Below are 22,250 nucleotides of genomic sequence, written 5' to 3'. Positions count from 1 at the left end.
TGATATTCTATGATTCTAATACCTGGACCAAGAAATTAGGATATTGGCAAAAAATATTCAAGGAATTTCCCCGGTAAACCCTTCAGGGTCAGGTTGTCCTTCATTGGCATTGCAGATACCACTGCTGTGTAACACCCCAGCCACCATCTCCTCCTCATCCAGTTCTCCTGGCTGGACTGGCCCCACTGCACTGACTTCCCATCCCACCAGATTTTGGTTTGACCAATCAATCAGGATCACTGCAACTTGGGATGCCGTTCCACTTAGCATCTCCCGTGGCTGCTTCAGCAGTAAATTAGCTCACATTTCTGGCATCTGCTAGCAGGGCTATGTGTAAACTGGACTCTGCATCTTCTTAGCAGGATGAGAGGAGAGATTTGGAACCTGCCCCCCTCTACACCTATTTCTTTCTCTCTCTGGTGTTCCATGTTAAAGCCACTTCCTGATCAGAGATGTCTGGAGCCCTCTCATCCGTTGACCTGCTCCCACCCTGATCTCGTAACACACGCTCACCATTTCAGACCAACAGCACCTAGGTGATTCAGTGAGCCCCACCAAAAAGAAATGCTTTAATATATAGCGATAATGAAACAGGATACACAAAACTAAACAGTCATCAGCACTCAGACACAGGACTCCATCCTAAGAAATCCGGCCAGGGATAATGGTTTGGTTTTCCCCAGTCAGGCCGCCTCTGGGACCCCCTCTCCGCTACACTGAATTCAGCCTTGGTTGGAGAGAGGTGCTGACTGGGGGTGGAGAGGTGGAGTGGCAGGTTCCAAAACCACAGCGTTTTGGACTGACTTCGCTTTGATTTCCAGGGCTGGCTGGGCGTGTTCCCATCCTCAGCAGCCAGACCCTGCTTGGGTGGGACAGACATTTCAAACATGAGGGAAGGGGTCCCGCTCTGGCTGAAGCAGCAGGTCTCTGGTGGCAGGGGTGGTCCCACATGGAATGGTCTATATTACAAACTAGGGCGCATATGCACATTTATACAGAGGACTCTTGCCCCGGGGCTGGGGGACCCCAGAACTAGACACCAGAGCGACACACGTGCCTTTAAATATATTGGGTTTCTTTCCTTTAGTGTTTTTGAACTATGTACATCGTTGTGCTTGTAGATGACCCATCACCAGATGGAGTCAGTCTGTCAGGGTGTGTTTGGGGAACTGGTTGGTCTTTCCAATGGAGCCAGTTCCTTTGCTGCTTCTGCTGCAGTCCCGGGGGAAGGAATGGAAGAGGCTTTTCAGACTCCCCCTTTCTTCCACTGCAATTCATCATTGGCCCAACCCCACAGAGCAGGGAGCGGAGGTGGATCTCCAGGCATGCTCCTGTGAAGTACTGACACATCCAGGATGCTGGCTCCCAGAGATGGTAGGGAGCCAGAGCACATGAGCACTGGGGGGGCCTGAAGCCAACTGGGTGCTGTGCCCATCTAGGAGCTGGGATGGGTGGAGACAGCTTCTGGAGGTCTTCAAGGGCAATGCTGTGTCTGCTTCGCCAGGCCCTGGGACTGAGCCTCATACTGGGCTCCATGGTTCGCTGCCTTTCTTCAGCATGTGTCCCCAGTGGCCTTAGGTTGTGCGGCAATGTACACACAGGTGCCAGTCTTCATCCTGAACCTCCATGTGCCCAGGCAGAGCTGAGCATCCTAGAGCCAGCAGAGGAAGCCCCATTCCAAGAATTTGCTCCGCCTTGTTCTTCTCCAGCTGTGGTTTGTAGGACACCTCCAGGGCTGATCAGTGGGGCCAGCACACCCGGCATGTTGGTGACCTGGCACATTAGCATAGCCCGAGTGCGTCTATGTCACGGAGGCTCCAGGAACCGTCTGAGAGGGACATCTCCACTGCGTGGGAAGGATTTCCAGAGCCAGCTGCTCCAGGGTCCCTTTTGTGGGGCAGGTTCTGAGAGTTCAGACAAAGGAGTCCTTGCCCGGTGCAGAGGAGAGGCGCGTGTCTAGAAAGCTGTGGGATGGGTGAGTGTGGAGGTGCCTCAGGGTGGAGGCAAGGATGGGGGTGTGGAGGGCCTCTGGGCCTGGTGGCTGCATTTCACCGGGTACGGCTTCAGTTGTTCTCAAACAGGGAGAGCAGGTCGTCATTGCTGTTGTTGGGGAGATCTGGTGGGCCCAGGTAGGAGAGCAGCTCGTCAGGGTTCGTCAGCTCGGGAAGAAGCTGAGGGTAACAAACGGAATGAAATTACTAGGGCACCCTGTGCCCAGGGAGTGCCATGTAGGTGGCCTACGGCCAGCAACAACCTGCCCAGCCCCCTGGAGAAAAGCCGGAGCTGAGGGCGCTGCTCTGGACAAGGGGAGAAAGTAAATGGCACAGCCACAAAAGAACCCACGAACCCTGACTTCAGCCCCTGCCCCAACCCCCCAGGGCACGGCCTTCTCCCTGCTGCGAGCAGCACCCAGGAGCCCTGACTCCAGCTCTGGCTCTAGAACAGATCACTGATTGCAGGTGACCTATCCTCTCCATAAAGCCAAGCTCCGGGCTATCCCCTCTCCACTCTTGCATTCCCACATGGAGAGACCAGCTTCTGATCAGGCACAGCACTAGGCTCCACAATTTGGGAGCTGCCCCCCAGCCCCAGCCATGATCTCCTCCCCAGGCTATGAAACACTACCCATCTCGGTCCCATCTCACCCAGCCAGGCATGTCAGACAACAGCTGGTGCGAGGGCCTGAGGATGCCCAGAGAGCTGAGGTGAGCCAGTGTTGCCCAGTTTGCTCCAGGCGTGGCCGTTCAATGTGTTTTTTTGTCCTGGTTTTGAAAACCCAGCAGGAGTAACTGCTAGCTGAACACCCATGGAGCAGAGGGGGATAAGCTGCAGCCTCCAAGTCCCTGCCCCACACAGGCCATGTGGAAGGGTTACTTTTTTATCTGTCAGCCCCCAAAATAGCCAGCAGCTGCAAACTCTCCTGCAGGGAGATCTGTAGCCAGAGGGTGGGGGCATCATATTCCCCCAGTGCTGGGACCTTCCCCACTAACACCACGATCCCCATGTCCAGTCACAGCCCCCTGGGAAGACAATGTCAGCTCCCAGCAAAGAGGGAGAAGGGGCAACTCGATCCTCAGCTAGACCCAGCAGCTGATGTGCTTGGCAGTTCCTCCCCGGCAAGGGGCAAGGGAGACTCCCAAGCCCCGGGGGCTCCTAGTTCAGAGTGAGGATGTTTCACACCCACCGTGCACCAGTATGAACAGCGGCACGTGGTGCTGCAGGGCTGGGGAGAACCAAGTCCCTGCTGGGGCACGGATCTCTGGAGTGATGACGCGTCTGGGGCAGGCAGAAGCCAAGAGCCAAGCCCCACAGTGTTGCTGAGAGTGCGCAAATGAGACACCTTCTGTGGCGGGGGAAGGCAACAGGAAGTTCCAGCCGAGGCAGATGGTTCCGGGTTCAGCTGGCTGGGCAAAGTGGGATTAGCCCTGGCTGGAGGCCTGAGACAGCACAGCGCCCATGGGGTGGGAGCCTCACCAATGCCTGGGGGTCTCTGAGCAGACATAGGAGGGGGATGCACAAAGGAAACAGCATGAGGACAGCACTGGCTAAAGGCATGCCTCCTCTTCCCCCACGCCTCTAATGCAGGGCAACAGCTGAGCGGAGCTCAAACCCCTGACCTACTGCCCAGAAGAGTCCGACAGGGAATGTCCCAGAAGAACGGGATGGGGGGATGGAATGAGGATCAAGCCTCATTCCCAACCCAAGACCATCTGCACTCCAGGCAAGAGAGTGGTGGGGATTACGCCTACTCAGCCTGAGGCCATAAGCCCTGCAGCCAGGAAGCCTCCGGGGAAGCTGGTGGGAGCCAGACCACGTGGGGAACGAACCATACCCTCCGCAGGGGCTGTGTGGTGAAGGCCCGTGACTGCACTCCCGGAGGGCGCGACTCGGAGTCTCACACCTCCAGCTCGCCCTGCTGCAAGGTGGGGGCTGATCCATCGAGCTAGGGCAGTCCAAGGGAGTCGGCCATGAAGCTGGCTGCATCCTCGCCTCACGTACTGCTGGCACTGAAACTGACTTGCCTTAGGTGGTGCGAGGGAACTTTGAAGAGCACCTGTCCCTGCAGCCCTCCTGCCCTGGGGCAAAGGCCCTGAGCATGTGGGGATTTCCCCTCTGACAGCAGGGGGTACCGAGCTGGGCTTCTTGGCATACAAGTTTCTCAGACCCCATCCGCAGAGTGCGTGGGAGCTGGGAGCCAGTGGGCTCAGCCAGCAACGGGCCCAGGCACTGTTGGCTAATCACAGATCTGAGCCTCAGTTCGGAAGGTCCCTGCAACTAGTGCAGACCGATCCCTCAGGGCTTCCCCTGCCCTGCTTAGAGAAAAAGACTCAGTGTGTGGGGGTGTGTGTGTGTGGGGGGGGAATGCAGCCCCCCAAACAACCCCCTGGAGCTGGACAGGGCACGGTCAGGAAGGGTCAGTTTACTTACATCGAGGGAAGGCTCCGGCCCTTCCCCAGCTCCCGGCATGACTGGCTGCCCCACCATCCCAGGCCCAGGGTTAAAGGCAAGATCCCCTGCATGCGCCGGACCCCCGGATCCCGCCTGCCCAATGGGCTGCCGGGACTGCGGGGGGGGAGGGTTCCGGTGATGGAGCTGCTGTCCCGACTGGCTGCTGAGGTTGGGGTTATGAAGCCCCTGCTGTACAGGGTTGTGGGATGGGTCTATCCTGCCAGATGGAGGCATCTGAGAGAGAGGAAGAAAATCCAGTGATGAGAAACCATTCTCTGAGCTGTGGAGTGGCCAGGCCTGAAGCAGGACCCCAGGGTCACACCCAGGGCCATACAAACACCCAGCATACACACATGCCCCCTTAACACTCCCACAAACATGCCACTGACACGCACCCTGCCCCACACTCCCCTCACAACCACCCGTTGCCCTTTTGGAGCCTGGTATTTTACAGCTGATGTGAGCAGACAGAATGGTGCCCCTGCATTCCCACCTTCCTGAAGAGCCTGCCACACTGCCCCCTGTGGGGTACGGGCCTCGGTGACGCGAGGTGCAGTGCTGCATGCTCCCCACCGGGAGGTGCTCTCTCACTCACGAACTTCTGGGGATTGGGCCTTGGTTCTGGCTCTCCTGCACCAGATGGCAAATAACCATGCCTGGTTCAGAAATAACCTGCCACTGATCAAAGGACAGAATGCTATTGGCCAAGGCAACATGCCGCCAAGCAGCCCCGGGCATACCCAGCGAACCAGCCGTGAGTTGTCACAAACACTAGTGAGGAAGCACAGCATCCTGCCAGCTGCACTGCTCAAGGGCCTTGGAGGACCAGCTGCCACAGACAGAAGTGGGGTCACCTAAGCCACAGGGAGAGCACCCCTCTCCCACACACACAACCCTTACCCCCTCCAGGGAAGCCCATCTGACCTGTCCGGTGATGGAGGGAGCTGGTGGCTTTTCGGGGGTCAGGAGGCTGCTGGGAATGTCCGACTGGTAGGAGATGGGGGGAGGCCCCGGCGTGAATTCGTTTAACGTCGGGGTGCCGGGGTTTGTGGGAGGGAACGAGTCCGGGAAACTGCCAGGGCCAGAGAAGCTGGAACCTGCAAAAGAAACCCCGGTGAGAGCAGAACCAGGTGTGTCAGAGCGGGGCAGGGTACGCTGGGAGGACACCCATGGGCAGTTCCTTGAGAATCCTGTCACATGTGTGAGTGGGCACACTCAGCTCCAGGCACCTCCCTGCACTTCATCAGCAGCAGGGTCCTCTGGGCCACCCTGCCCTGCCCGCTTCCCCAAGGAAGCCAGTGGAGACCCTTCTTTGTCCCCTCCCTCTGGTCAGAGGCCCCCGTTCCTGATGCCTAGTCCACTCCTTCATCAAAGGCCCCATTCCCTGCCCCCCCACCTGACGGCCCTATTCCCTGTCCCTTTGCCCGCTCCCACCTGAGACCCCCTTCTCTTCCCCCCGGCTCAGAGGCCCAGCCCCCCTCCCGCCCCGGTCACGCACTCTGGCTGCTGTAGTCACTGGCACTGCCGCTGGTGGGCGGGGGCTGCAGGGGCGTGAACGGTGAGGAGCCGGGGCCCAGGGCGGCGATCATCTCCATGACATTGGGCATCACCATGTGAGTGGGGCTCATGGTCCGGCAGCGCTTCAGCACAGGGCCGTCCTGCTCCTCCTTGACGTGGATGTCGGGCTTGATGGGCACTGGCTTCCAGCTGCACGTGGGGTCGATGGTGATCTCCTCATAGTCGGAGCTGGGTGGGCAGAGAGGGGCAGGTCAGGGTGGGCAGAGCTCTCACATCTGTTGGCACCGCCAGGGCCCCTAACATCAGTCAGCCTGGGGCAACCGGGCTATTGCCGCAGCAGTCCTGGGCTTGGCAGCTTTTCAAGAGGGGTGCGTGAGGGAGGAGCATGGGGGGGTGCATCCTGGCAAAGCCTTCCAGGGACCCGTCGCCTGTGCTGGGAGCTGCACTAGCCCCTGATCTGGAGCCGCCCTCTCTCTTCCTGGGGGCGGGCTGGACCTGTTCCCTGAAGTCCCTGGGTTTAGCTGGGCAGAGGAGTCAGCAGAGCAGGGCTGGCATGGCAAGGGCTGTGGGGAGATGGGGTGTTGGAGCAGGGCTGGCAGGAGGCCCTGTACAAGGGGTGGCTGCAGGCAGGGCCCAGCCCTACCAGCCTCTAGTGCAGGGCTGTCCTGTTAGTCGTGGGGAGGGGCTGGCTCAAGAGCTGCAGAGACTGCAGCCCCCTGTCAAGGTGCAACCTTCCCCCCAGTCCTGCCTCAGGCTGTGCTGGAGGGACCCCTCTGGGGGTGGAAGGGGAGGGGTGTCCAGCCCTCTCTGCTGAGGCTGCTAAGATGGGACTTTTAGCTGGACACACCCAGCCGCGGCCGGGACCCTGCACTGGGCCCTGGGGACAGGCACAGCCCGGCACTCAGCTCAGTCTTGTTCTGGGATCCCCTGGGGAAAATAGATTGTTGCCCCCTCCCACTAAGCAGGGGTCTCTAGAGAGCACTGCAAGGTGCTCTGTCCCCCAGGGCACAGCTCTCCCATCCCCTGAGCTCCCACCCATAGCTGTCCATTCCCCAGGAGCCCCCACTGACCCCACCCAAGTCATGTGCTGCCCTGACGTCCCCCCAACTGCACACGGGGATTCTGCCTTCAGCACCTCCGCCATCTGCCCTCTCCTGGGGGTGGGGTGGGAAGGGAGCAGAGGGCAGGTCAGGGCTCTCCAGGGCAAATCCCCTAATCAGCCTGGCTTTTTGGGAGCAGGTTATGCCCCCAGAGAGACACTAACTTCACCAACTCTCTCTCTCTCTCTGGCACACATCTGCCCTCTGACGGCAAAAAGGAAACACAACAGTGCAGCACAGTGCGGGAACTCAAGCAGGGCACTTACTTCTGAATGTAGATCAGGATCCCCAGCATGTACTGATCCACCTCTAGTCCTTCCAGGAGGGCCGTTTTACTGAGGACAAGACAAGGGACGGGTCTGAGAAGGGGACCCAGTCACACCGTTCAGCTCCTCGTAGGAGCTGGGGACTCAAATCCAAAACAGCATCCGCGGCCAGAGGAACCCAGTGCTGCTCCCCTCCCCACACAAACCCTCTGGACCCTGAGAGTGGGTCATAAAGCACAGCACAAAGGTGGGTCGGTATCTTTATCCCCGTTATACAAAGGGGGAAACTGAAGCACAGAGAGGGCAAGTCCCAGGTCACCCAGCAGCAGAGCTGCATGTAAAACCCAGGTCTCCAGCTTCTCAGCCCCCTGCTGAGCACTAGACTCTGCTATGGCGCCGTGACAGCAGTTCAGCTGGTGTGTGAGGGGGTGGAGAGTGGGTGGGGGGGTCAGTCTGGGCTGCCCACTCCACAGAGCACGATCACTCACTTGCAAACAGGACACCGCCACGTTCCCCTCTCGCAGTTCAGTTGCAGGTAGGACTCCAAGTCAAAGCACTGAGCAGGGAGAGAAAGTGAGACAAGCAGTCACCCTTGGGGTGGAGGGGAGAAGGCAGCAAAGTGATGCCTCCTGGTGGCAGGGAGAGAGACAGCCCAGGCACTGGGCCAGCAGCCTGGCCTTACAATGTCCCCAGTGAGGAGTCTCCCACCCCTTCCCTGGGAAGACCCTTCTGCCACCTGAGAGGTCTCACTGCCATTCTGTCCCTTTGCCACTGGTCAGAGCCCTTTATTTCTGGTCCTCCCTGCATGTGCCTGAGCCCAGACACCTGGCAGGGAGCTCAGCCAGTGTGGGGGGAGTCTCACCTGTATGTGCCTGCAGTCATGGCCCCGGGCAGGGAGCTGGATTCTCCGGAAGGTGATGGGACACTTCAGCGACACCTTGATAGCTGTCTGCTCCACGCCGTCCTCCCCATTGGGACCCGGAGTCCCTGGGATTGTCCCACTGCTGAAGTTTCGCTTTACTAGGTATTGAGAGTGAAAGGCCATTGAGAATAGCACCATCACTTCCTGGGGAGCTGGGCTCAGGCAGAGGGAAGCTCCAGGCCTGGGGAGCCAGCCTGCCAGGAAGCTGCACAGCCCCTTACTCCAACCCCTTAGGGAGACCTGCTTCACATGGCAGGGCTGGGAGGGGAGACCAGAAGGAGGCTTGTTAGAGTGGGGAGGCTTGTGCAGCTAACAGGCAGCGCTGGGACCAGGCCTCGCCACCCTTATGGGTCAGCTGGTGGCAACTCGCACTGGGGGGGGAGTGCTGGTCACCACTAGGGTGCCCCCTGGTGCTCAAAGGCATGCATGTCACCCCTGGCACAGTGAATTGGGATGTCAAGGGTTAGATGCCCAGATGTGTATGAACTGCACTAGCCCATTGCGATGAGCCCCTGAGCCAGCAGGAGGGGAGAGCCCTTAGGAACAGACCAGCTGGGCTTGGATGGGGGAGCACTGACTGGTGCCCTAATTACTAACCCCTTGCCCTCCTCTTTGCCTTTCACCTGAGGCTCTCCAAGCTCCTTAGTCACTAATTGACTGTGTGGAAGCTCAGTATCATTATCTCCATTTAACAGGTGGGGAAACTGAGGCACAGATGAGGGCAGGGGCATACCCAAGGTGAGAACCCAGGAGTCTTGACTCCCAGTCCCTTTCTCTAAATATAAGCCCACAAGGCATGGCCAGAAAGACAGAGCCCAGGGCTACTTGGAGTTCCTCCTTCCAGCTCCCACCCATAGCAGCTCCACCAGGAGCACTGCCCACAGGGCTGAGGCCTCCAAACTCATGGCACATTGAAGGAGCCACCTTGCAGCCCAGCGGGGGCACTCACTTTTGGTGATGCAGTGCTCGGCTGGCAGCAGGCGCTTCTTTATTAACCCTTGCAGCACTGACCGAACGGAGGGCCGGTGCACCAGCTGCAGGACAAAGAGGTGAGACTGCAAAGAGGGGAGAGAGATTAGCTGGGCGGCGTGTGCACAAATCAGACCAGTGTTGCCATGCCTCTCCCCCAGAGCCCCCAGGCTTCCATATCCACATCCATCTATTGCACCAGTAGATCCCCAGGGCTCTGCACAAGAATCCCAGCCAACGGGCTCTGCTGAACTGTCTCGTTGAGCCTTCTAGTGTGTCTGGAGTCCCTGGCCCTTTTAAATGGCCACCTGCACTCCTAATGACATGGCTACAAACTGTATCCAGTATACATGGTCAGGGCCACCTTGCATCTCATCCCCAAAGGCTGAGCAGAGCTTTCCCAGCTACCCAGAAGCTGAACGCAAAGCCCCTTCCAGGGGGACATTATGGGTGGCAGTGGTAGGGCCATCTAGAATTAAGGTTGCTCGACACTTCCCATTCTAAGACCCCGTTTTTAGCTGTTTATAACTTTGCCAAATGTTAACTGCTCAGGCTGAACTTTTCCACACTGAGAGTCTGCTTCAGGCTGCATTTTCTGGGCAAGTTTCCGTGAAAAGGGCTCAACTGTTTCCAAGACCAAGACTAGAGAATAACACCTTGTTTTGCCCACGGTCAAAAAACTTTTCCAAGCATTTTGCTGAGAAGCTCTAGCACCCCCACACTTTGGGGCAGGGGTTAGAACGTGACAAGGGGTTGCCCTCTGGTGTAAGCAAAGTGCACAGGCAACCTACATTGAGGAATTTCCTAGCTTTTGAGTACTTGACTTTGCAACCTTAACATTCTTTTCTCACGGGGTGTGGGGTTTTTTGGCATTGGGGTTTTTTTGTTTTGTGTTTTTTACTGTAATATGCCATTGGAACATCTGACCAAGGGCTGGGATGAATTCTCTGTCACTGGCAAGGTTTCAATCACGATTGGATGTTCTGCTAAAAGATCTGCTCTAGTTCAAACAGGAATTAATTCAGGGCAGTCCTCTGGCTTGTGTTATGTAATAGGTCAGCCTAAACGATCCGAGTAGTCCCTTTTGGTTCAATAAGCTGTGAACTTAGGTTCTCTCTCATAATCTGCTCCAGGGAGCACAGAAACCCAATTCTGGTTCTTCCCCTCCCTCCCAAAGTCCAGGCTGTGACTTCAGGAATATCTGCTCCAGAGGTCAATCCACCTACCCCATGATGCACTGTATCGTGCTTTCACCTCTCCAACGGATGGGGCTGCCATGCTGCTGGTCTAGCTAACTTGGTTAGTAAGGGTTTGATTTTCTGTTGGGGGGTGTGCATGGTGGGAGTCAGGAACCATCCCAACAATTAATAAGCTTTTGTCTTTCTCTGGTGCCTTTAAATGGTGGATCTCAACATGCTTTAACTAAGCAAGCCTGGAAGGTAAGTTTAGTGTGCACATTGCTTAGGCCACACTCCTTCCCAAAGCTAGGAACAGAACTAAGGAGTGAGTTCCCACCCCCTCTCTACCCCTTACTCCACCCTCCCTGCTAAAACCCGGGCTCCAGCTTAGGGATCTCACTGCTCTGCTCTAACCAGTAGACCACACTGTCTCCAATAGGCGAGGGGTGGGTGCCTCTCTGGGATGCTGCTGGATGGAGCATGCAGATGCTGTGATATACAGGTGCCTTTGGGAGGCCATGCCCACATCTCCTGGCCTGGCAGAGATCGTGTGTGGTGTCTGGTCTCTGACTGGCCGGGGACAGGAAATGGGTTTTTATTCCCACGAAAAATCTTGGATTTTCGTCAAAAAACGGAAGACTAAAATATTTCCATTTGGTAGTGCTGCTGTGGTGCCTCATAGGAGTTGTAGTGCAGGTACCTCATGCTCTCATTCTCTATGGGCTGGACTACATCTCCCATGATGCACCAGTTTCTCCCCCTGATGAAGGCAGGTGATGGTCTCATGGGAGTCCCTGGATGTGGTGCATCATGGGAAAGTGAGTGTGGCTGGGGAGCCTGGCCCTTAGAGTAGAATGTGGATAAGAGGAAAATGAACTACAACTCCCATGAGTTGTGTGGCAGCAGCATTGCTGAATGGAAATATTCAGCATTTGTTTCTCTGATAAAAAATCAAAAGTAGAACCAGGCAATAGACCAGAGCAGATCTTTTAGCTAAACATCCAACCTTAATTTAAAAAATGTCAGTGATGGAGAATCCACCATGAGCGTTGGGAAATTGTTCCATTGATTAATTACTCTCACTGGTAAAAAGTTACACCTTATTTCCAGACTGAATTAGTCTAGCTTCAACTTCCAGCCGCTGGATCACGTTAGACCTTCCTCTGCTGGACGGAGGAGCCCAGTATTAAATATTTGTTCCCCACGTAGGTACTGACAGACTGGGATGAAGTCACCCGTTAGCCTTTTTTTGTTGTTGAGCTAAACTGATTGAGCTCCGTGAGTCTTTCACTCTCAGGCAGGTTTTCTAATCCTTGAATCATTCTCGTGGTTCTTCTCTGCCCCTCTAATTTATCAACACCCCTCCTGCATTGTGGGCACCAGAACTGGACACAGGATTCCAGCAGTGGTCGCACCAGTGCCAAATGAGCAGGACTGTGCCCACGGTGTGATGTAACTTTACAGCGAGCATGTGTGCACACATATACATACACACACGCTTGTGTGCGTCTGGCAGTGTCTGTGAGTTTGTCAGTTTGTGCATGTACTGGGATCTGGGCAGGCAGGGGAGTGCAGGTCACTTACACAACAGCAGGCGGTGACGGTTATCTGGATGGTGTTCCTCCCAGGCTGGCACACCTGCTTCAGGTAGAGGGGCTTGTGGGAAGTCTTGTTGTCACCCCGCTCGATGGTCAGGGGCGTAGCATTTACGCTGACCTGGACTGAGGCCGGCCAGTTAGTGTTCATCTGTCGGTCCTCATGGTGGTAGCATTTGAACTGGAGCTCCAGGTCAGGCCTTGGGCAGGAGGAAAGCTGGCTGAGTGACCCTGGAGAGTTCTTTGGACAGCCGAGGGGGGTGTAGAGGGAGATAGGCTAGGAGCCCGTGGAACAGGGATTCAGGGTAGTTCCAGGGCCAGGGGCAGGGCATCGGCCAGGTTCTCTCCATTGGTAGAGAGAAGGCAGACGGGGCTGTGACTCAGCGGCGGGGATCCCAGCTATGAAGGGGCCAGAGGGCAGTGCCTTGGGGTGGAGGGACCAGAGGGTGACGGCTGGACTGGAGGGTGGGCAAAGGGGCAGACCCAGCTGTGGGGAGGCTTGGAATCTCTGCCCCTCTGGGGAGGCCAAAGCTGCTCCACAGCCAGGAGGGCCGGGTGTGAGAGTGGCCAGGCCAGTGCAACGAGGACCCCAGCAGAACTGGGGGGACTGCCAGCGCTAGCGGTGAGGGGAGCTGTGAGTGGAGCCCCGCGGGGGAGGCCTCACCTCAGCATCAGTGTCTTGTAGACAGAATCGCGGAGCTGGAAAACGTGGTTGCTGACAGCCAGGTTGTGCTGGAGGCGGAAGGGCTCCAGGACCACCCCGTCCCGCACGGGGAAGGTCAGGCGCAGCTCCTCGCACGGGTTGCCTGTGGTGGGGGAAGGAGGGCTCAGGCTGGGGATGGGCCAGCGGTGCAGGGCCATAGGCACCGGCAGGCACTGCACCTGCAGCACCACGGGCACCAGCCGCAGAGGGCGCCAGGCCATGGGGCTGGCCTGGACCCCCCTGCCCCTTCTTCCTCTCCCAAACATGGTTGGGGGCAGTGTCCTGTCCTCCCGTCTTTGGGTGGCATCCCAGACACCCCTCCCCCGACCCGATTCCACCTCCCCAACTGCCATGGAACCCCCAGCCCCCCAAATTCCATCCCGGCTCAGAGAGACAGACCCCTGTGCTGTTCCCCCTTGCCCTGTGGACGGGGGGCTGCTGTGCCCACATTTCGCGAGGCCGCATGGAGCTGCTGGGTTTCCTCCTGCCCTGAATTCATCCCCCCACGCTTCCTGTAGCCCGGGTGGACCAGCCCATGGATGATGGGCCCGGGTGGACCAGCTGGTGGGGAAGGCACTCCTCTGCTTCAGACTCCCGGGCCGGATCCCAAAGACCTGCAGGTGAGACTCACCTGAAGGTGACGGGTGCAGGGAGCTGACGCTGGGCTTGATGTCCGTCAGGAAGGGCGACTTGACATCCTGCCCCGGGGACATGTATGGTGGGATGGTGCTTCCGGGCGTCATGGGGGGCGTGGGGTTCCCGGGCAGCGGGGAGCTGGGGTAGCCAGGCACAGACCGGCCAGGCTGCAGGGAGACATACACATCGTGGCTGTCCCCAGCCTTTGGGGGAACCCGACCTTTAGCACAGGGGGTGCATCCCCTTCGGGACTAAGAGGGAAACAGGAGATATGGGGCAAGCGGGAGGGGAGTAGGGGCCTGCTCCTCTGGGCAAAGATGCCAAGGAAAGGGGGAGGCTGGGAGACCCCTGGAGCGCAGGGAGAGCTACCAGTGCCTCTGGAAGTTACTTGGCATGCCCATGAGCAGCCCACTAGATGTGCCAGGGGGCTCGGGGTTGGAAAAAACATGCCCCCTGGGACAGCAAATCCTCCTCACTCGGGGCAGTATTGGGTGGTAGCACCTGGGGGGCAGAGCGCGCGTAGTTCCAGGGGGACAGGACTGGTGTGCTACTGGCGGGCAGAGCGGGTGTACCAGGAGAAGCAGAGCGGACACAGTACTGGGAGGGCAATGCTGGGGGACAGAGGGGATGCAGGACTGGGAGGTACCAAATTAGGGTGGTAGTACCCAGAGGGCAAAGCGGGCATAGTACTGGGAAGCAGTACTGGGGTTGGGGGTGCAGAGCAGGGGCAGTACCAGGGGAGGCAGAGCGAACAGAGTATTGGGCGCAAAGCAGGCCTGGCTGCCCCTCAGTTCCCAGAGCAGGGAGATGCCAGGGCTGGCCCTCGGTGCAGTGACTCACCCCGTTCATGGAGGCCTGGCTGTAGCTGGTGAAGCTGGCATTCTGCCCATTGAACTGGTCAGTCGGCTGGAAAGAAGATGACCCCAAGGCACAGCGTCAGAGGAGCATCCCAGTCCTCAGACTTCAGCCCACCCCAGACCCGCTAGACTGTCCATCATGGACTGGCCCCCTCACCCCATCCCGGGGGGGGCCTCGTCTCAGGGTGTAGGCAGCAAGATGGGTCGGGGTACAGGCAGGATGCAGGGGAGGATGGTCTTCGGGCTAAAGCTTGAGCCTGGGAACCAGGACTCCTGGGTTCTTTTCCCAGTTCTGCCTTGCTGGGTGACCTCAGAAAAGCCCATTGGGCCCTCTCTACAATGGGGTTCAGCTGCGGGAGACAGAGGGTTAACTCCTCAGGAGCTCCTGGAAGAGGGGGCACTGGAGCAATTGGGGGGAGGGGGGGAGTGTTAATAAAGGTTAAAGGTGTGTGGAGGAGGGTCCAAAGCAACTCCCCCCAAGCAAAGACAATGTGCTTCCCCCAGTGGAGGCTGCCTGTACCCCACCTCGTACAATGCTCCCCAACACCATCCCCCTATACAGTCTCTGCAGCGTCACCCTGACAGTTAGGTACCTTGTAGTATGGTCCGGCGGAGACAGAGGCGGAGAGGTACTGGCCCATTCCTTGCTGCATGGGCATCCTGTGGCCAGGGTATGAGGGGGACGGTGCAGATGGCTGGGGCACGCTAGGAGCATACTGGGCAGCTTGGGTGGGGTACTGGGCCCCCTGGATGTACTGCTGCCCGGGGTAACCCTGAGAGGGAGAGACAAGATGGCATCACAGCCCTGAAACTAGGAAGAGCGGAACCCCCCATGCAGCCACCTCTGGGGTGGAGGCCAGCACAGAGTTGATGCATCACTTGCTGTCCAGCAATGCTGAGCAAGACTCCAGAAAAGCCACGCCCAGTTATCTCCGTTCGCCTGGCTGAGTGCCCCAGGTCAGGCTTGAAGCGGAGAGCTAGGAGCCTTGCTGAAAACACTGCCTCCCCCAGCAGCATTGTGTGCCTCCTCCCTGGGTGCCAGAGTTTGTGGGGCCCACAGTAGCTCCCCCTCCTTTAGCCCTGGGCAACTCTCAGCTTATCACTTTTGGCAGGCTCAGGGTTAAAGCTGGGCAACAGGTCTCTCCTGAGGGGACAGATGAGGTTCCAGAGCTGCAGGGCTCCCAGCCTCCCCAGGCAGGAGCCAGGCCCAGGACCCCCTCCTTGGGCAGCGGCAAGCTGGGTCCCAGCATGTGGGGTTGCTCTGGGCTGTTTAATTGCAATGGGACCCAAATCCCCTGCCCGCTGATCATGCCGGCCTCATCCCTGCTTCTTACTCACGTCACTGGAATACGCCCTCTTGACCCCCTGCCGGGGGATCTGCTGGCTCTGTGGGGGCCCAGGGTACCCATGCTGGGGCAGCCTCTGTCCTCCATACAAGGGGGTCATGCCAGGGGCCCTGGCGGGGTTCATGCTCATGGGAGACATTCCTGAAGGGCCCATCACGCCCCCCATGCTGGCAGGGTTCATCCCAGCTGGCACAGCGGGTCCGCGGGGGCCCGAGTGAGGCAGGAACTGGCTGTTAAATGGTTGCCCGGCCCCCATCTGGAGAAATAAGTAGAGAGATCAGAGCCACTTGGAAAGGAAACAAAGCACACAGGGTACTGCACCAATTCCTGGTTCACACCCCAGCACTCAGCACTGCTGAGGTGTCCAGCACCAAACCCCATCACTGATGCCCCCACACCCAGCACCCATCACTGAAACACCTCATGCACCCATCACAGACCGCACCACACCCAACCCCATGCACCCATCAATGAACCCCCCACCCCAACCCCATCACTGACACCCCACATACACACATCACTGACCCCCTATGTATACCCATCACTGACTCCCTCCACACTCAGCACCTACCACTGAACTCCCATACCCCCAACCCATAACTGAACCCCCCACACCGCCAATGCCATCACTGGCCCCACCACGCACCCACCACTGACCCCCCCCCACACACCCCATCACTGACCCCCGACGCATCTCATCACAGAACACCCCCACCCCAACCCCATCACTGATGCCCCCGACATATAACCCCACCACTGACCCCCTACATCCACCTAGAACCCATTACTGATCCCCCCACCCAACAACCATCACCGACCCCCCCATGCACCCATCACTGAACCCCCCATGCACACCCATCACTGACCCCCCACATCACTTGTAACTGACCCCCCCACGCACCCATCACTGACCCCCCCACTCCAACCCCATCTCTAACCCCCCATGCACCCATCACTGACCCTCTCCACAGCCTGCACCCATCACTGAACCCCCCCATCACTTGTAACTGACCCCCCCACGCACCCATCACTGACCCCCCCCACTCCAACCCCATCTCTAACCCCCCATGCACCCATCACTGACCCTCTCCACAGCCTGCACCCATCACTGAACCCCCCCATCACTTGTAACTGACCCCCCCACGCACCCATCACTGACCCCCCCCACTCCAACCCCATCTCTAACCCCCCATGCACCCATCACTGACCCCTCCACACCCAACCCCATCACTGAATCAATCACCCCCACCCAACACCCATCACTGAACCCCCACACACAACCCCATCACTGACTCACCATGTACACGCGTCATTGACCCCCCACACACTCAACCGCACACTGACCTCCCACATACACCCATCACTGACCCTCTCCACAGCCCGCACCCACCACTGAACCCCCCCATGCACCCATCATTGAACCCCCCCCATGCACTAGTCATTGACCCTCCAAACAACCCGATCACTGAACCCCCACATAGACTCAGCATCCATCACTGACTCCCCACCCCACGAACATCACCTACCCCACCCCACACATACCTACCACTGCCAGAACACCTATCTCCCCTCCCGCGCATCTATTCGTGCTGGGGCTCCTGCCAACCCCAACACCCTGGAGCACCCAGCACAACCTAGCCGGGCCTCCAGAACGCCAACCCTATCCCGTCGATGCTGAGGCACCTGTGCACCATCCCCAACCCGTACCCACCACCAGGGCTGCCGGGCCCCAGAGTTACGCCGACACCCCATCTAATACTGCAGCCCAGTGCCTCCGGCCTGCCAGCAGCTGCCTGGCTGAGGGAGCACACTCTTACCGCTCCGTACTGGCTCAGCTCCTGACTCTGCTTCTCCTGCAAGGCGGCCACCGTGGCTGTGGCCGTGGCTGTGGCCGTGGCAGCTGCTGCGGCCACAGCGGCTGCAGCAGCCGCCTGGGTGAAGTCGGCCGGGGGCCGGCCCGTGTGTGAAGGGAGGCCCATGCCGCCGGGGCCATTGGGGCTGCCTGCGTAACTAGAGAAAGGGGAGGAAGTCACAGAGCCATTCCTGCAAAGGGCTGTAGGACTCCCCCCTTGAAGGCCATAATGGCGCCCCACCATCTCCCTGAAGGAGCCTCCACCCCATCCCAAGGCTGGGCTCCCCAGTGCCATCAACAATGATGGGAGCATGGGGACGGCTCCTTATCTGGCCAGCACAGCAGTGTGTGTGGGCATGGGGTGTTTGAGGGCTTATTAGAGAGAACAGCTCAATTCTCCCATCACACCCAGGGCTGCCCATGACCCTGAGAAGCCATCACGCCCAGGAGAGCGCTCCCACCACACAGAGACTGGGCATGAGGCCAGCCGAGCCACGCCAAGGCCCCCTCCTTACCTGGTGGTGAAGCCCGGCCCCCCAGGGTATGTGCTACGGCCGTACATCCCCTGCTGCACGTAGCCCTTGCTGGCAGCCCCCTCCGGGAAAGGCTGCTGTCCCATAAACTGAGGCGAGTTCATTCCAGAGCCACTGCCAGCCATGCCGGGCATCATGGGGTTTCCAGAGGTGTTTCCCCCAGGGCCCATGGAGTTTCCAAAAACCTGCACAGGACAGATCCCGAGAGAGGTGGTGTAAGGGGGTGAGAGAGGCAGCATGAGATGCCAGACCACCCACCCCCGGGAACCCCTCATCACACCCCCTTTGCCAAGGGGCTGCAGCCCAAGCACCAGCATGACTGGAAGTGGGGGAAGGAAAGAGGGGGCTGGAGGGGCGAGGGGGCCTGGTGGAGGAACACATGTAGGCACAGAGTTGGCAAAGGGCAGTGTTTGTGGGGAGCTGATGGAGTGGGGGTGGTGTGTGGGGGGAGATGAGTTGACAGAGGCAGAACATGGGGGGCTGGGGCTGAAGGGAGCTGGGATGGGACATATGTGGGAGGCTGTCATAGCAGGGACAATGGTGGGGAAAAGGGATTGGCAGAGGGGCAGGAGGGGGGTACAGGTCCCAGGACAGATCTCAGGGACGCTTTCCCCTTTGCAATGTTTTAGGGGCTCCCAAAAGCACCCCAGCTCTGGGCAGCGCCCTAGACCTTGCCCTTGCCACTGCCACACCCAGGGGCCTCCAGCTGTGTCCCCGTGACTCAGGGAGGTTGCCCCAGGTACCTGGCTCTGGGACGTGTTGTTGCTGACGCCCCAAACGGTGGTTACCACGGAGAGAGATCCTGCAGGCTGATTGGTGCTCTGTTGCCAAGGAACTGACTCGTATGCAAATGAACCATCACTAGAAAGGAAAACAAGGCCATTAAAAAGCCCTTTGGGGGGTTGGTGGGGATGGTGGAGCAACTGGACAGACACACATGGCCAGGGCTGGAGGCATCTATGGCTGGGGAGGGGCTCTGGCAGATCTGAGGGAGGGTGGGAGAGGAGTTATTTAAGGTACGCACCAATGTGGACACAAGAAGCAATGGATATAAACTGGCCAGAAACAAGTTTAGGCTTGAAATTAGGTGAAGGTTTCTGTGAAGTTCTGGAACAGCCTTCAAAGGGGAGCAGTAAGGGCAAAAAAATGAACTAGCTTCAAGACTGAGCTTGATAAATTTATGCAGGGGGTGGTGTGATGGGACTGCCTACAATAGCATGGAGCTGATCTGTGACTGCTAGCAGCAAATATCCCCAACGGCTGGTGATGGGACACTAGATGGGGAGGGCTCGGAGTTACTACAGAGAATTCTTTCCCAAGTGTCTGGCTGGTGGGTCTTTCCCACATGCTCAGGGTCGAACCGATCGCCAGAGTTGGGATCAGGAAGGAATTTTCCACTGGGTCAGATTGGCAGAGACCTTGGAGGGGTTTTGCCTTCCTCTGCAGCGTGGGGCCCGGGTCACTTGCAGGTTTAAACTAGTGTAAATAGTGGAGTCTCTGTAACTTGGGGCCTTTAAATCACGATTTGGGGACTTCAGTCACTCAGCCAGAGGTGAGGGGTCTGTTACAGGAGGGGATGGGCGAGGTTCTGTGGCCTACAACGTGCAGGAGGGCAGACTAGATGATAATGATGGTCTAAGAGTCTACCTATGAGCGTTGGAAAGAGCTGGGGTGGTATCTGTGGCCAAGCAGGAGGTGCTAAGTTGGGGGGATCCATGATGGGGGAGGAGGCGCTGGGTCTATGTTGGGGAGCAGGGACAGGGCAGGAGGCAACGCAAGGTAGTTATCAGCGAGGTTTGTGTAGAGATGATACAAGACACATCACCCCGTCCTCTGGTGCCACATTGTTTGTAACACTAGAGCTGTGCGTGGAGAGCTCTATTGCTCCCCCCCATCCCGGCCAGCAGGAGAGGTGAGGGAGGACCCTAGTTCCCCATACATCTCCCTGAAAAGCCCACCCCAAAATCCTAAGGTGTGCCAGGGACAGACAGACGGACTGACGGGCAGATGAAAAGAAACACTCACCCATGCGGCGTGGGTGGGAGGGATGGTTTCATTGGGTTCATGGAGTTCATTGGCTGCAGGCAGGCGAGCAGGGCACGTGCTGGGTCTTCAGGAACAGTGAAGGAGCTGGGTGGCTGTGGCTGGGCTGGGAAGGGATAGACAGAGTGCCAAGGCATTAACACTACAAGGAGGCAGCAGCCACACAGAGTGTTAGCTCTCCAGGCAGGCTCTCCTGCCACGGGGCACTGCAGGGGGAGCTCCAGCTACTCCAGCCCCGGCATCTCCCAGCAGGGGGCGCTATGGGAAGCGGGGCAGCAGCACCAGCTGTGGGGAGCGTGGCAGAAGTGCTGTGGGGTGAGACCTTTTCCAGCAGGGGGCACCGTAGGGAATGGGGCAGCAGTTCCAGCTGCGGCTGCACTGGGAATGGTTTTCCCTGTGAAAATTATTCCCGTTCCACATCAGAACACAAGGGAGACCTTTCAACAGAGAGCGAGAGACCATCCCCTTCCCTTCCCCAGCAGGCCAGGATTAGAGCATTGGTGGTGGTTATGGGGGTGGGGGGGACTCACATTCAAATCCCACCTCCAAACTCAGCAGGGGAAGGAAGGGAATAGCAATGCCTGAACCACCCAGCAACAGATGTCATCGCTCTAACCACTAACCATTTGGGTGCTTGGCTCTCCTGGGGGCTCTCTCTGTCTCCTTCCTCCCCCCACGCTCCAAGAAAGGCCATCCTAAACCTGAGGATCCTCCCGTGCCAGCCCCCCAATCCCCAGGGCAAGTGTCGGTGACACTGATCCATTCCCACCAACACAAAAACATTTAATTGAAAAACGGCCGCCCAGCTGGCATCCCTGCACAGGCTGAGGGGTGCCTAGAGCAGGCAGTGGGTTCAGAAAGCAGCAGTTGCTTGGAACCAAGGGCACGACTTAGCAAACCATATCTCCCTCCGCACCCCCCTGCACAGACAACCCTCCACATAAAAACACTCCCCATCCCACACATGTACCCTGCCCACAAATAAATGCCCTCTGCGCATGTGGCCTACTCAGATGCAATCCCGCAGACACCCCCATGGACACAGAAAATATACCCACTGCCACACAATCTGCCCGCTGCCACAACCACTGTCCCTCCACGACTGCTCACACAGCCCCCAACCCCTCCACGCCCCACACTCCCTGACACACAGTGATGCCCCTCTGCCCAGAAGCTGAGGTGCCAGGGCTTTGCCTGTCTTGGCCTGAATAACCCTTGTCCCAAGGTACTAATGCTCTGCCACCTCCTTGGGGGTCCATGGGGTGGCCCCACGCTGCCCCTAGGAGACCCACAGGTCAGTGCTGGACACTGGGCCATGGTAGCAGAGGCTGTGATTCAGACAAGGCTGCAGAGAGAGCAGGGCACATCTAGGCACAGAGCCGATGCACTCGCCCACCTTCTCTGCCCCCTGAGGCCCCCTCCCACTGGCCATGTCTCTCCACCCCACTGCACCCCTTCTCCACATCAATGAAGGCTCCCACGCAGCCCATTGGCATCTCATGAGCATGATCAGGCAAGGACAGTGTCTTTATCCCTGGGTGGCAGAGGGGCGTGGGGAGGGAGCCGTCACCCAGGGAGGCCGGAGCTCAGCTGGGAATGGCACCCTGGAGTCCTGAGTCCCAGGCTGCACCCGCCCTCCTCCCAGCCCATCCCTGGCACCCCACGGCCTCCCCCGCTTCCCAAGGCCAGGCGGGGGCGGATCCTGGCGCCTCACACGGTGTTTGTGTCCAGCCCTTTGATCGGGTCAGATAAGGTGAATCCTTCAACTCACTTCAATCCCCTTAGGCCAACCCTCTGGTCTCACCCACCCCCTCGCACTGGGCCCCCGGGACTCCTCTCTTGCCCCCCAATGAAGCGCCCCCCGCTCTCTTGAGGGGAAGTGGTCACATTGGCTCAGCAGCGCCAACTACGTCAGCTTCACAGCACGGCCAGCAGGAACTTGGCGTCCTGCCCAGATCTGGCAAAACAAGGTCCTGGCATGCGCGGGCTGAAGGGCTGGCCTAGTTCCACTGGGTTAACTCTCCCCAGCCCACGGTTTGTGGCTGATGGCATGAGGCAACCAGAGCAAACCACAGCACCTGCCACCTGGCTTGGGGGCCACTATGCCCCGGGCACGGCAGGGAGGGGGAAAGGGTCTCTTCAGGAAATGCCCTCTCCCAGCGGGGGGGGCGCTGTGGGGAGCAGGGCAGTAGCACTGACTGTGGGGGGAGCTCCCGGCTACCTCAGCCCCGGCCTCTCCCACCAGGGGGCGCTGTGGGGAGCAGGTCAGGGCACTGGCTGTGG

General features: G+C 58.6%; 1 protein-coding gene across 4 annotated transcripts in view; it reads right to left on the bottom strand.

Moving 5' to 3' along the window:
* Nucleotides 1–533: 533 nt before the first annotated feature.
* The window catches only part of ZMIZ2 (zinc finger MIZ-type containing 2), a 43,410-nt gene continuing 21,693 nt past the window's right edge, over nucleotides 534–22,250 (bottom strand). Inside the window, exons 2-20 of one of the 4 annotated variants that reach the window (XM_073325468.1) lie at nucleotides 19,950–20,073; nucleotides 18,668–18,785; nucleotides 17,907–18,109; nucleotides 17,357–17,549; nucleotides 15,532–15,795; nucleotides 14,787–14,966; nucleotides 14,177–14,242; nucleotides 13,332–13,539; nucleotides 12,662–12,803; nucleotides 11,987–12,197; nucleotides 9,205–9,310; nucleotides 8,196–8,353; nucleotides 7,822–7,889; nucleotides 7,334–7,402; nucleotides 5,948–6,195; nucleotides 5,374–5,546; nucleotides 4,429–4,683; nucleotides 3,185–3,490; nucleotides 534–2,171 (exon numbers count right to left, since the gene is read on the bottom strand). In XM_073325468.1, the coding sequence (XP_073181569.1) occupies nucleotides 2,064–2,171; nucleotides 3,185–3,490; nucleotides 4,429–4,683; nucleotides 5,374–5,546; nucleotides 5,948–6,195; nucleotides 7,334–7,402; nucleotides 7,822–7,889; nucleotides 8,196–8,353; nucleotides 9,205–9,310; nucleotides 11,987–12,197; nucleotides 12,662–12,803; nucleotides 13,332–13,539; nucleotides 14,177–14,242; nucleotides 14,787–14,966; nucleotides 15,532–15,795; nucleotides 17,357–17,549; nucleotides 17,907–18,109; nucleotides 18,668–18,785; nucleotides 19,950–19,999 (3,126 nt within the window). In that variant the 5' untranslated portion in view covers nucleotides 20,000–20,073 and the 3' untranslated portion in view covers nucleotides 534–2,063. The remainder of the gene's footprint in view (nucleotides 2,172–3,184; nucleotides 3,491–4,428; nucleotides 4,684–5,373; nucleotides 5,547–5,947; nucleotides 6,196–7,333; nucleotides 7,403–7,821; nucleotides 7,890–8,195; nucleotides 8,354–9,204; nucleotides 9,311–11,986; nucleotides 12,198–12,661; nucleotides 12,804–13,331; nucleotides 13,540–14,176; nucleotides 14,243–14,786; nucleotides 14,967–15,531; nucleotides 15,796–17,356; nucleotides 17,550–17,906; nucleotides 18,110–18,667; nucleotides 18,786–19,949; nucleotides 20,074–22,250) is intronic. The other 3 variants (XM_073325469.1, XM_073325470.1, XM_073325471.1) reach the window with 3 other exon arrangements.

The sequence above is a fragment of the Lepidochelys kempii genome, chromosome 26 (genome assembly GCF_965140265.1).
Source record: "Lepidochelys kempii isolate rLepKem1 chromosome 26, rLepKem1.hap2, whole genome shotgun sequence".
Classification (NCBI taxonomy): domain Eukaryota; kingdom Metazoa; phylum Chordata; order Testudines; family Cheloniidae; genus Lepidochelys; species Lepidochelys kempii.
The sequence above is the reverse complement of the archived record's forward strand: the minus strand, read 5'-3'. Positions and strand labels throughout refer to the sequence as shown.